Source organism: Chlorocebus sabaeus, chromosome 17, assembly GCF_047675955.1.
Source record: "Chlorocebus sabaeus isolate Y175 chromosome 17, mChlSab1.0.hap1, whole genome shotgun sequence".
NCBI lineage: Eukaryota > Metazoa > Chordata > Mammalia > Primates > Cercopithecidae > Chlorocebus > Chlorocebus sabaeus.
The window spans coordinates 17,477,225-17,489,777 of NC_132920.1; the positions used below are offsets into that span (position 1 = coordinate 17,477,225).

Genomic DNA, 12,553 nt, shown 5'->3' on the forward strand with positions numbered 1-12,553 from the left:
AGTAACTGGTGACTGAGTGGCTTTTGATTTCTAAACCTGCCTCCAGCCCCCCTTAAAGACATTCCTTAGGGGTAATGATATCAGGAAAGGAGAATACGAAGCGAGAAAAAAAACACTGTAGACTGCTTCTGTTTATAGATGTAAAGCCCTCGTGTCTAGGTTCTGAATTGGAGAACTGATCTAAAGTCGCAAGGGACCACTCCATCCGAATGTTGTGTGTTCCAAGTACATGGAGTGAATCCTGGTTTGGGGCATTTAGCAAATTCCCAGAAGAATGAGCAGCACTTGAAGACATAAATAAAGACGACATCACCTCAGCCAGATTCTTCCTCTTCCTGTTCTAGCAGGCCTTGAAGAATAGAGAGCAGAAAGCATTTAGCCCCCAGATTCTTGCTTGAAAGGGCAAAGAAGCTGATCTCCAATATGATGGCAAGGAATCACCCACATTTTATCAGAAAAATTAAAATATCTGAAAAAATTAAAATACGTGCAAAATGGAAAGATCCAGTGTGGCAGCTACAAGTACTGCATCAGAAAGGAGGCTAGCATGCAAAGTAAAAAGATGTGGGCTCGAAGAAGACGGGACTTAAGGAACAGAAACAGGTTCCTCACAATGGCTTAATAAGAAGATAACTTGTACTCTTAGAATTTAACAAAAGTATAAAAATGATTTTTAACATAGCCTAGAGACAAGGTGATAAAACAAGAATGAAATGAAAAGGGAGATTTAAAGTCTGACAAATGAAGAATTAAACACATTAATGCAAAAATGATATATAAATTAGAAATGGTAACATATATGAGACCTGTTGAAAATTTGTTTACTAACAATAGGAAAAGTATTCTTATAATCGCAGAGAATACAGATAACAAACAAGGAGATTAAAGACAGACTCTAAAAGATATTAAGACATTCAAATATTCTACACTATGAGGATAATTGGGTCCCTGAATAGAGCCTCTAACAAAAGGAACAGAAGAGACACTGAAAGATATAATAAAATTTCCCAGAAATGAAGAAAGGACCAAGTCTATTCCAGGAAATATACTATGGAATGCTCAAAACGCAAACATATCTTAGTTAAGCTATTAAACCTCAAGGATAAAGAAATAATTCTTGAGATACCAAATCAGAATAAGTCAATTTCCTACAAGGGAGAAAAAAATCAAGCTAGTCTCAGACGTCACTATGGCCACAGCTGGGGCCACGCTCTCTGAAAATAGAGAGAGAAAATCACTTAAGGATATTATATCCCATCAAGATGTTGTTAAAATATAAAGACAACAGGGAGACATGCTTCAACCTGAAAGAACTAAAACAACTTTGAGACCTTGTTGAAGAAAATACACAATAACGAATGTCCAGCCAATTTAAAAAAATAAAAAATAACTCAGAAACGGAGAAGTTAAGGTGAGAATCATTAGGTTTGCTTAAATGCAGAACTAATACTTAATAACTATGTACACTAATATTACAGATCAAATATGAATGCTATCAGTTTGGAGAAAATAAAAATAATAACTAAAAACTATGGAAGATAGGGATCAGAGATGGAAAAAGTGTAAGTACTTATGTTCTCGTCTTTCCCAGCAAGAAGTCAATCAATACTATCCAGAATTATAACGTGTCTTTTAGAATGCAAACACATAATTACCCTAATCTCAACATTTTATAATCTTTTTTTTTTTAACCTTAGAATGATCATTTAAGACATAAAAACTATTATGGTGCAGAAACTTTTCTTTGAAGTTTAACAGTTCTTTTTCATTTTCATCTCTACTATTCAATCGTAATTAAAATGTATGCTTTTTTTGCTCAATGACTAGTGGTTAAAATTTTAAATTTTAAAAATAAAAGATTTTTTAAAAAGAAAAGTGTAGCACTAGGTATGACCCCATTTTATAAGTCTCTCTGCATATATTCGTAAAAGGTGGTTACAATGATGTTCATTTAATGATTATTTCTAGGTTGTGAGGCATTTTTTTAAAACTTTAATCTTTGCTGGGTGTGGTGGCTCATGTCTGTAATCCCAGCACTTTGGGAGACCAAGAGAGGAGGATCGCTTGAGCCCAGGAGTTTGAGACCAACCTGGACAACATAGCAAGAACTCATCTCTACTAAAAAATTTAAAAATTAGTCGAGTGTGGTAGTGTGCACCTGTGGCCCCAACTACTCAGGAGGCTGAGGCAGAAGGATTGCTTGAGCCCAAGAGTTGAAGGCTGCAGTGAACTAAGATTGCACCACTGCACTGCAGCCTGGGTGACAGAGTGAGACCCTGTCTCTAAAACAAACAGACAAAAAACAAACAAACAAACAACAACAACAACAACAAAACCCTGTAATCTTTGAAACATTTGTTTTTTTTGAGACGTAGTCTCCCTCTGTCACCCATTCTGAAGTGCAGTGGCACAATCTCAGCTCACTGCAGCCTCCGCCACCCAAGTTCACATGATTCTTTTGCCTCAGCCTCCCAAATAGCTGGGACTACAGGCGTGCACCACTATGCATGGGTAATTTCTGTATTTTTAGTAGAGATGCGGGTTTCACCATGTTGACCAATCTGGTCTCGAACTCCTAACATCAGGTGATCCACCCACCTCAGCCCCCCAAAGTGCCGAGATTACAGGCATGAGCCACCATGCCTTGCCTAATCTTTGAGACTTTCCTCATTTAAAAAAAAAAAAAAAATTATTCCAAGTCAGTATACTTTATCTTAAAAGAATAACTGCATGAATTTTCTTAAAAACTAGAAAAAAATGCCAAAATGGTTAATTCTGGGTGATCTGGATATTTTTTCTTGGTACACTTCTGTAATTTGTTTAATTTTAAAAATTAACATAACAAAGAAAAAAGAACGAAGGAAAAACAAAAATTAACAAATTAGTTGAATGAGTCAAGGGTGAAGGTAAGAGAATATGTGTTTGGGGGCATTCCTGCTTGCACGTCTCCTTATGGGGTGTTGAGTCCAGGTGGGGTCACCTCTACCAGGGCCCAGATGGCACTGAAATCTCTCCTGGGCTCATCTTAATGATTAGAAGCCACTGGCTTTCAGTGAGCATATCTAAATGGGGATGGTTTAAGGGACAATTCTCTTTCCTCTGGAAGGTGTAGAATAGAATTTGGGCATATGTGAAAGAGGATAAGAGAGAGACAGCCTTTGAAAACAAGCGCACTTTGGGGCTCAAACATTTTTTAACAACTTTATTGAAGTAAAATTCACATGTCATAATATTCACCTTCTTAAAGTGAAGAATTTCCTTCTTAAAATTCACCAAGTTTTGAAACCATCATCACTGTCTATTTCCCGAACATTTTCACCACCCCCAAAGGAAACCGCATACCCATTAGCAGTTCACTCCCCATTCCTCCCTCCCAGCAGCCCCAGCACCCACTCATCTGTAGTGGTTTCTGTCTCTATAGATTTGTTTCTCCTGGACATTTTATATAAATGGGATCATACAAATGTGCTCTTTTGCGACTGGCTTCATTCACCCAGCATAATGTTTTCAAGGGTCACCTGTGTCGTAGCAGATGTCAGTGCCTCGTCTCTTTTTCATGCTGAATAATATTCTCTTGTATGGATCAATCACATATTGTTTATTGGTTCACGAGTTGATGGATATTCGGGTTGTTCCCATGTTTTGGTTATTATATGATGCTGTTATGAACATTCATTTACAAGTTTTTGTGTGAAGATATATTTTCATTTTTCTTGGGTATATACCTACGGGTGGAATTGCCTGATTATATGGTAACAATTTTTAGGAGTCAAACATGGAAACTGCCATCTTCCTCTTTGTTCCCAGGCAGAAATGGTGCACAGCGCTTTCCAGGCCCAGCGGTCTTTCCTTCTGATGGCCTCTCAGTACCAACAACCCCACGAGGTAAGACAGTGTCCCGAGAGGGAAGGTGTCCCAGGGTATAGGCAGTGTAAGATGGAAAACAAGGAGGCAACAGAAGCATTTATTATAGTTGACCTCCTCAAAATGAGACTTAGAGCACGTGTAGGTTCTGTCTATAATCTGGATCATGGTATAGAACAATTCTTCTCTCTCATAATCTCATTAATAGTAGACAAGTTTTTTTTTTTTTTTTTTTTAAAATATGCCATTTGTGAAAAAAAGAAGAAAGAAAGCAAGCAATGTGTTCTCTTACTACTAATATATCATTATGGTCAAATTCTTACTGTAACAAATGAACATTACCAGTTTAAAAGGTGAGTTGACTTGTGTCATCTTTATACTAGTCTCACAACCTTTTATAATCACGGAAGTGTTTATAACTAATTTTTAGCCCAGATTTTGAGCTGCTTTGTTGTCAAAGACCGTTCACATCTATGATCATCTCTAACCTCCATGTATGGATTTTATTAGCTCCTATTTCCTAAGTAGCATAGATGGGCTAAACCGGTAGTTAAGTGTTTTGTGTTTATGGGTCGTTTACAGAGTTTCATTGCAGTTTCTGGTTCATCAGGCCTGGATTGTGTCCCAAGATTCTGCTTTTTAATAAGCTTCTGGGTGAGGCCTATGCTGCTGATCCTCATTCTCAAAACACCAAAATTGGAAAGAATTTTCATGAGTCTTTAAGAACTTAGGTATAGTCCACTTCGCCTTTCTCTTCCACCATAAATATGAATGAACTTTTCTTAGGTTAAAGACATTTAGAGGTGTTAGAGGATCTGATGCTAACTGCAACAATATTACCAATGTAGTAATTTTAACAACTTTTAATCTATTGTAAAATTACCAAGTAAGGCCCATGGTAAATTTTAATACAGAAGGACTAAAATTGTGGGAACAGATGTTAAGAGCAAAGTAATGGTTGGCGGAGGTCCGTCTCATTCCCTAGGCCCTGTAAATTTCCCATTCTCTAAACCAAAGCGTAGTCACCACCTGCCCAAACTACTGACATTGTATCATGCAAATAACTGCATTCCCTCTACCAAGGGTTCATAATGACAACTTTTGACCATGCTAATTGTGTCACGAATGAAATTATTCATTAAAAAGTAGTCCTACTACTGGCATACTTTGTTATATCAGAAAAAAATAAAAATTGTTCTTTTGGCTAAATATTCTGCATCTGAAATTTAGTAACATTTATATAAGTAAAAAATAAATTGAGTATACGTTATGACACAATAGCTTAAATGTAATAGCTCACTTTGAATTATAAAACAAACTCCTGAAATTGAAAAATTTGAGCTAAGAATCCTGGGAATCCAGAACTTTGACCTTCAGGGGATGACACTCAGCTCCATAAAGGGGCAAGACCTGAGACCCGAGACCCTCCCTGAAATGGTCGTTTCCAGCCATGCTCGTGCAGTAGAATCAACTGCAAAATTTTAAAAAAATACCAGTACCCGGGTCCCAACCCAAGAGTCTCTGACCTCATTGGTCTGAGGAGTGGCCTGGGCTTTGAGATTTCTGTGGGCTTCATGGGTTATTCGGACTTCCAACCAGAGCTGTCAGCCCCCACCTGAGATGGATATGTCACCTCCTTCCACATGAAAGGAGTTAGCTCACAGCCTAGGTAGGAGGCTCTGTAGGGGTGAAAATATTCCGTGTTCCATCATGGATGCATTTTCCTCCGTGGTCTTCTCAATCTCTGCTTGGCAGAAGAGCAAAGTGAAACTGGGAAATCACAAAATGATGTGTTGCAGATTCAGCCTTAGCCTGCCTTTTCTGTGAAGTGGGAGGAGAGGTAGTCCAATTGAGATTCTCAGGTAGAAGAAGAACTGTGACCTTCCTCACTGGGTTACCACTCCATCCCTTCCCTAAACCTCAGAACAAGAGGCCTCTCCAATGGCTTTGCAGGCCTTAGACAAAAAAGCCACTCACTAGACATTGGATGAAAATGTGAGTGAATGAACAATGAATGAAGGCGTTGGGTCTGTGGCCTTCCAGCATGAGGCAGGGTCAGGGACACTGTGTGGCTTAGCATGTGGCTGTGCAGATTCTTGGTCGTATCTACAGTTTCCCTTTGTTACTTACCCTACTGCATCCTCTCTCTTTTTTTATCTTTTCTTTTTTTAAAGATGGGTTCTTGCTCTTGCTCTGTCACCCAGGCTCTGGAGTGCAGTGGTGCAATCCTAGCTCATTGCAGCCTCGAACTCATGGGCTCAAGTGATCCTCCCACCTCAACCTCCTGAGTTGTTATTACAGGCATGAACCACTGTGCCTGGCTCTACTGAATTCTTGATAAAGGGGAGGGAAACTGGTTCCCAGGGAGGCACGCACTGGAAATGCCTGGCAGCACTTACCACAGTGCTCCATGTGCAGTAAGGCCTGGACCAGGACCAGCAAAATGCCGAGCAGGCTTATGATGCCTACCTCCCTTCCTGGCCCTTCCCTCTACTTCGCTTTCCTCTTTATTCAGAACACCATCCTACGACTGCCACCTGAGAGAAAAGCAGACCTGAGAGATTACCACATGTTGTTCGGAACCCCTGTCCACTCCAGTGGGGATGGTACAGGCTCATGAGGCTGAAGAGGAGTCCCACAACCAGCAAACGAGACCTCGGGTTTTACTGGGGACTTGCATACAGGGGATAGAGTCCAGTAGCAGAGGGCTGAACAGGAGAACTACAACCACTTGCAAAAGGCATGTAATTTATGTAGCATTTTCATGTAACATCCTCCGTCTAACAACCTCCACCTGATAACCTTCATTTAACCTAAAACAAAAGGCCTCCATCCCCCCACATGGCCGGTGTTCCACGGCGTTCCCTGGGAAGCACCAGGGGCTCAAATGTTCCTCATAGAAGAGCAATGGATCTCCAGGTTGGCCACTCGCAGATTCTTCAGTTGCAAACTCTGAACACACATTCAGGTGGATCTGCCATACAAGATCACTCTCAGGGTGTGCTCAAGTCATTGCTGTCAACTGCGTCTGTCACATAATCACCACAGTGGTGAAAACAGTCTATGGCCAGACCTTGATCCACCCAGTATGCATTCTAGAAGATGCATCTTAAAGATGAGTATCATAATGCAGATCATATTTTCTCATAGGAACAAGTATTATAACCATTTGTGTCTTACTGTCCTCCTTCTTTCAGGAGGAAGAGAATTAGCTGCTGTAATTTCAGCTCTCATTGACATACAGCAGCGATTCTCCACCCTTAGCGTGCATGACAGTTCCCTGCAGGGTTGTCAAAACTCAGATTGCTGGGCCCCACTTTTAGAGCTTCTAATTCGGTAGGTCTTGGTTGAGTCCCAAGACTCTGCTGTTCTAAAAAGTCCCCAGGTGATGTGATACTCCTGGTCCAGAGACCGCACTTTGGATCCTGGGCTGTATGGATGGCTCTCACTGTTATAATTTGAGCTCACATTTATTTCAGGTGCTTCCGAATTTCATTTCCAACTGTCTCTAGACCACTGCTTCTCAAACTTCAGTATTGATTTGAATCATCTGGAGATCTTGTGTTTTTTTTTTTTTTTTTTTTTTTTTTTTTTTTTTTTTTTGAGATGGAGGCTCGCTCTGAGGCCCAGGCTGGAGTGCAGTGGCCAGATCTCAGCTCACTGCAAGCTCCGCCAACCGGGTTCACGCCATTCTCCTGCCTCAGCCTCCCGAGTAGCTGGGACTACAGGCGCCCGCCACCTCGCCTGGCTAGTGTTTTTTTTTTTTTTTTTTGTATTTTTTAGTAGAGACGGGGTTTCACCGTGTCAGCCAGGATGGTCTCGATCTCCTGACCTCGTGATCCACCCGTCTCGGCCTCCCAAAGTGCTGGGATTACAGGCTTGAGCCACCGCGCCCGGCCAGATCTTGTTAAAGTGCAGAGTCTGATTCAGTTGGTCTCAAGTGGGACGCAAGAGTCTGTAGTTCTAACAGGCTCCCCAGCGATGCTGGTGCTGCTGATTTCTCACTACACATTGAGCAGCAAGACTTCAGTCATTGCCATCCAAAATCCCAACAAGCACAGTATCCCTTGGTGGTCAAATCTCAAATTCATATTCTCTTCTCCTACTATTTCTATAGCAAAGTACACCATGTTATGCTGCAGTAACAAACATCTCTAAAATCTTAGTGATGGATAACCACAGAGGTTTATTTCTTGTGCACACTATATAGCTATCTGTTGCAAGTCAGTTTAATATCTAGTGGATGAGTTACTAAATAATGACTCATATAATTATTTACTTAGTGTTGTAACAGGGCTCTGAGAGAAAAAAGTATAGAATGAATCTTCAGTAGGAGTTTTGGGCATTGGGGAGGGTAGATCTTTTAGGGCTGGAGGACCTTCCAGGGAGTCCCTTGGATCCTGCTAATGAATGCAAGTGACCAGTCTTGCTGCCACAGCATAAGGCAAAATTAAACCAACATTAGTGATTGGTTGTGGCTCATGTCAGCCTTGTGAGACCCTGAGCAGAGAACCTAGCTCTGCTTTGGCCCAGAATTCTGACCTACAGAAACTGTGAGATGATAAATGGATATTGTTTTAAGCCACTAAGTTGTGGTAATTTGTAATACAGCAATAGAAAACTAATAGGGATTCTCTCAATTCCCTTGTTGCTGAACTCTAAGGTAATGAATTTTTTAAAACTTTCTGTGGGTACATAGTAGGCATATGTATTTATGGGGTTCATGAAATGATTTGATACAGACATGCTATACATAATAACCACATCACGGGGAATGGGGTATCCATCCCCTCAAACATTTATCCTTTGTGTTGCAAACAACACAATTATACTCCTAACTTTTCTTTTTTTTTTTTTTTTTTTGAGATGGAATCTTGCTCTGTCACCCTGGCTGGAGTGCAGTGGCGCTATCTTAGCTCATGGCAACTTCAGCCTCCTGGGTTCAAGCGATTCTCCTGCTTCAGCCTCCTGAGTAGCTGGGATTATAGGCACGTGCCACCACACCAGCTAATTTTTGTATTTTTTAGAAGAGACAGGGTTTCACCATGTTGGTCAGGCTGGTCTTGAACTCCTGAACTCATGATCCACCCGCCTTGGCCTCCCAAAGTGCTGGAATTACAGGCATGAGCCACAGCGCCTGGCCTATTCTTCATTATTTTAAAATGTGCAATTATTATTGACTATAGTCACCCTCTTATGCTATCAAATAGTAGGCCTTACTCATTCTTTCTAACTATTTTCATACCCGTTAACCATCCCCACCTCCCCACCTCAGCTCCCCCACTACCCTTCCCAGCCTTTGGTAACCATCCCTCTACTCTGTATGTCAATGATTTCACTTCTTTTAATTTTTAGATCCCGTAAGTAAGTGAGAACATGCAATATTTGTCTTTCTGTGCCTGGCTTATTTCATGTAACATAACAATCTCCAGTTCTATCCATGTGGAATTTTTTTTTTTTAATAAGACCACAGGCCACAGTCCAGAATGTGCCCTTCAGTTCCTCCACCTTCACTCTTCCATCTATCCTGGCAGAAGCAGGATAAGGAATTCATTGACAGTCCTGATGGACAGTGGTGACCCCCAATTTCAAATTTCCTTTCTCACTTTGGCAATGAGGAAACAGGTCTCTTGCATTCTCTAATACTAGGACATTCCAACATTTCGGCCTTGACCCACAGAAAAAAGGATATTTTACTTCACCACCCAGTTTCACAAAACATATTCTTACCATGTGCACTGCATTCTGACATTTTTCTTCTAGTCTATTCTGTGCTATGGTCATGACCCACTGAACTGATCTTAAAACGCACTAGTGGTCACACCTTGCAGTTCAGAATCACCTTTCTCATTTATTTATTACATGCTCATGACGTAAAGCACGTTATGAAACATTTGCAAAACATCTCAGCTTTTCCTGTCTCCCCTTGTTGTATTTTACATAAATAATCTTTGGGCAAAAGAATGGCCCAGTTCTTATATTACTTATAGGTTTTTTGTTTTTTTGTTTTTTGTTTTTTTTTTTTGAGACAGTCTCATTCTGTCACCCAGGCTGGAGTGCAGTGGTGCGATCTTGGCTCACTGCAAGCTCTGCCTCCTGGGATCACGCCATTCTCCTGCCTCAGCCTCCCAGGTAGCTGGGACTACAGGCGCCCGCCACCACGCCCGGCTAATTTTTTGTATTTTTAGTAGAGACAGGGTTTCACCGTGTTAGCCAGGATGGTCTCGATCTCCTGACCTCGTGATCCGCCTGCCTTGGCCTCCCAGAGTTCTGGGATTACAGGCGTGACCATGGTGCCCGGCCCCGTACTTATAGTTCTTATAGTCTAGAATTTGTCAAGCCCATCCTCTTCCAGTTGATGGAAGGATTCTCACATGGAAAATAGACAAGAAGCCCCCACCCTGGCTTGCTCAACTATCCATTTACTTTTACAGCAGCTGAGCATAGGGAAAGTAAGTTATTTCTAGTTCTCAAACATAAAAAACAATATTCGGTGATATATCCATAATCCAGCCACAGGATGTAGACCTGGGCCCATTCCTTTGTTCACTACCCAGAGTCCTTTTTGCAGACACTACATGTAAGAGCCACACTACACAGTCATTTATAAGAGTTGTATGTCAAAGTAAAACTCTAAAAAGTGTTTAGTTGACATGAACAAGTGTTTTTTGGCCTGGGACCAACTAACCTCACCTGGGAGAGATGAGAAAACAAAAGTGTTAATTTTAACCATGGCCTGAGCTGCAGAGGTAACCTTTTGTAAACCACACATCTGATGCCTTGATGGACACCATTCCAAGGAAGACTATCATTCAGGGAATTCCTGGGAGGTGTCCCACTGACGTCCCACCAGTCTAGCCCTGAGTAGTTTGCAGGAGCAAGAAGGGAAGCACCCGGAGGGTGGAGAACTGCAGCTCATGGGCCATAAGTGCAGCAGGCTTTCTGCTGCCTTCACTCTTTCCCTGTTTTCTCCAGCATTTCTTGTGCTGCTAAGACCTGACAGTGAAATGATCTGTGTGTGTGTGTGTGTGTGTGTGTGTGTGTGTGTGTGTGTGTGTGTATTTGCATGGAATCAGTATGCACCTGCACATAGAGAAAAAATTAATAAGTTTGTCAACTTCAGGGAAGATGATTTACGGTCACTGACTGCCCGGTAGGTTTTATTCTATCTAGGAAGTCTGAGTTCTGTATTCCTCCATAAGGGGGAGAGAGAGAGAGCGTTGCTACTATCCTCCCTCTCCTTTTCTTGTCTTTATTAGAACTTGTACTTTAAAAGGAAATAGTGCCTTCCTGTGCATAAAGCAGGCATCTAAAACTGATTCTCTTTCCTTTCATTGTTTATAGAATCTGAAAAACTAGAAGGAGAAGGAGGGGTAGCGACCCCTCTTGGCCATTCCTCCCTCTCTCGAGTGAATACACATGCCCAGCACAGTCCTCCGCTCAGCACTTTCTCAATAAGGATTTTCTGAGGCATGGAGCAGTCATCGAATTTGTTAATAATTTGTTCACATTAAGCAAAAAAGCCTAGCGGCAGTGATCTTAGGACTTAAGCTAATTATTTAGATGCATGAGAGATCCAGATTATTAGTGGGCATAAATATGTTCGGGATTTTAATAAAACATATTAATTTGTGAGGGTGGTCAAGAGTAGAAACTTTGGACTTGGGCCCACTTGGATTTGAATTTCACATTTTGTCCTCATTAGCTCTGCTAATCCAAATGCAAGAAAAACAAATTCATCTGTGTCTTCTAAGTTTGTGAATCTTCTATCTTTTTCTCAGTGTCAACTGGAGAATTAACTTGGTAATCCACTGACCCACTCTAACCAAAACAACTTGTCAAGTTACCCACCTGGGGGAAGGCAGTTCAACTTTCTCAGCCCATGTTTTCTTGTTGTTAAAATAGGGATAACATATCATTCCTACCTCAAAGGATTATTGTGAGGATTAAATGAGAAAAGGCCGCGAGGGTCATGTGACTGACTAGAAAAGTTCATTATTAGTCAGTGTTGTCCGACTGCTTTAGCAAAAAGTCCCCAAATCTCAAAGGCTTAAGAGAGGAGATTTTTTTTTTCTTGCTCACATAAGATCTGCTCCTGTGTTTTTGGTTACCAGTCTTCCACATGGTCGTTCAAGGACCAAGCTTCTTCCATCTTGGGGCACCCAACTCCTCTAAGTCCTCAGCCATTGAATTGGAAAAGAATGCAAGAATGTTTTATGGGTTGGGCTTGAAAATGGCCTACGGCACCTCACCTTCATTCAGCCTTCTGGTCATTCCTAGCTGCAAAGGAGACTGGGAAATTTAACCCACCTCTATGCCTGGAAGGAAGAAATAACAGATTTGGTGAGCATTTGGCCAGTCCACCAGAATGAGTCACTTGGTTTGGCTAAAATGAGCTCTCTCTCTGTGGAAATGTATTATCTTTCCAAAACCTCATAGGGATTTTCCAGACTAATACCCCATTTCTCTAGCCGTCCAGGGAAAGACTTTGAAATCTAACAGCTGAATTTTTATTGCACTTGATTATAAATATATGTGTCTATGTATGTATGTAATATTTCAAAATTTCTTTTAATTACAGTGAGTTTATCCTTTTTACCTATAAAATGTTTTACTAAACTATAAGGTGTCAAGTTACTGCACAGTATTTTAAAGTGCCAAACAAAGTAGTCATGTGACTGATCTCAGA

At 41.0% G+C, this 12,553-nt stretch overlaps 1 protein-coding gene across 1 annotated transcript in view; it reads left to right on the top strand.

The window, feature by feature from the left end:
- The window catches only part of CAP2 (cyclase associated actin cytoskeleton regulatory protein 2), a 166,699-nt gene that overhangs the window by 65,836 nt on the left and 88,310 nt on the right, over window positions 1–12,553 (top strand). The window contains exon 4 of the mRNA XM_007973609.3: window positions 3,808–3,885. Within this exon, the coding sequence (XP_007971800.3) occupies window positions 3,808–3,885 (78 nt within the window). The remainder of the gene's footprint in view (window positions 1–3,807; window positions 3,886–12,553) is intronic.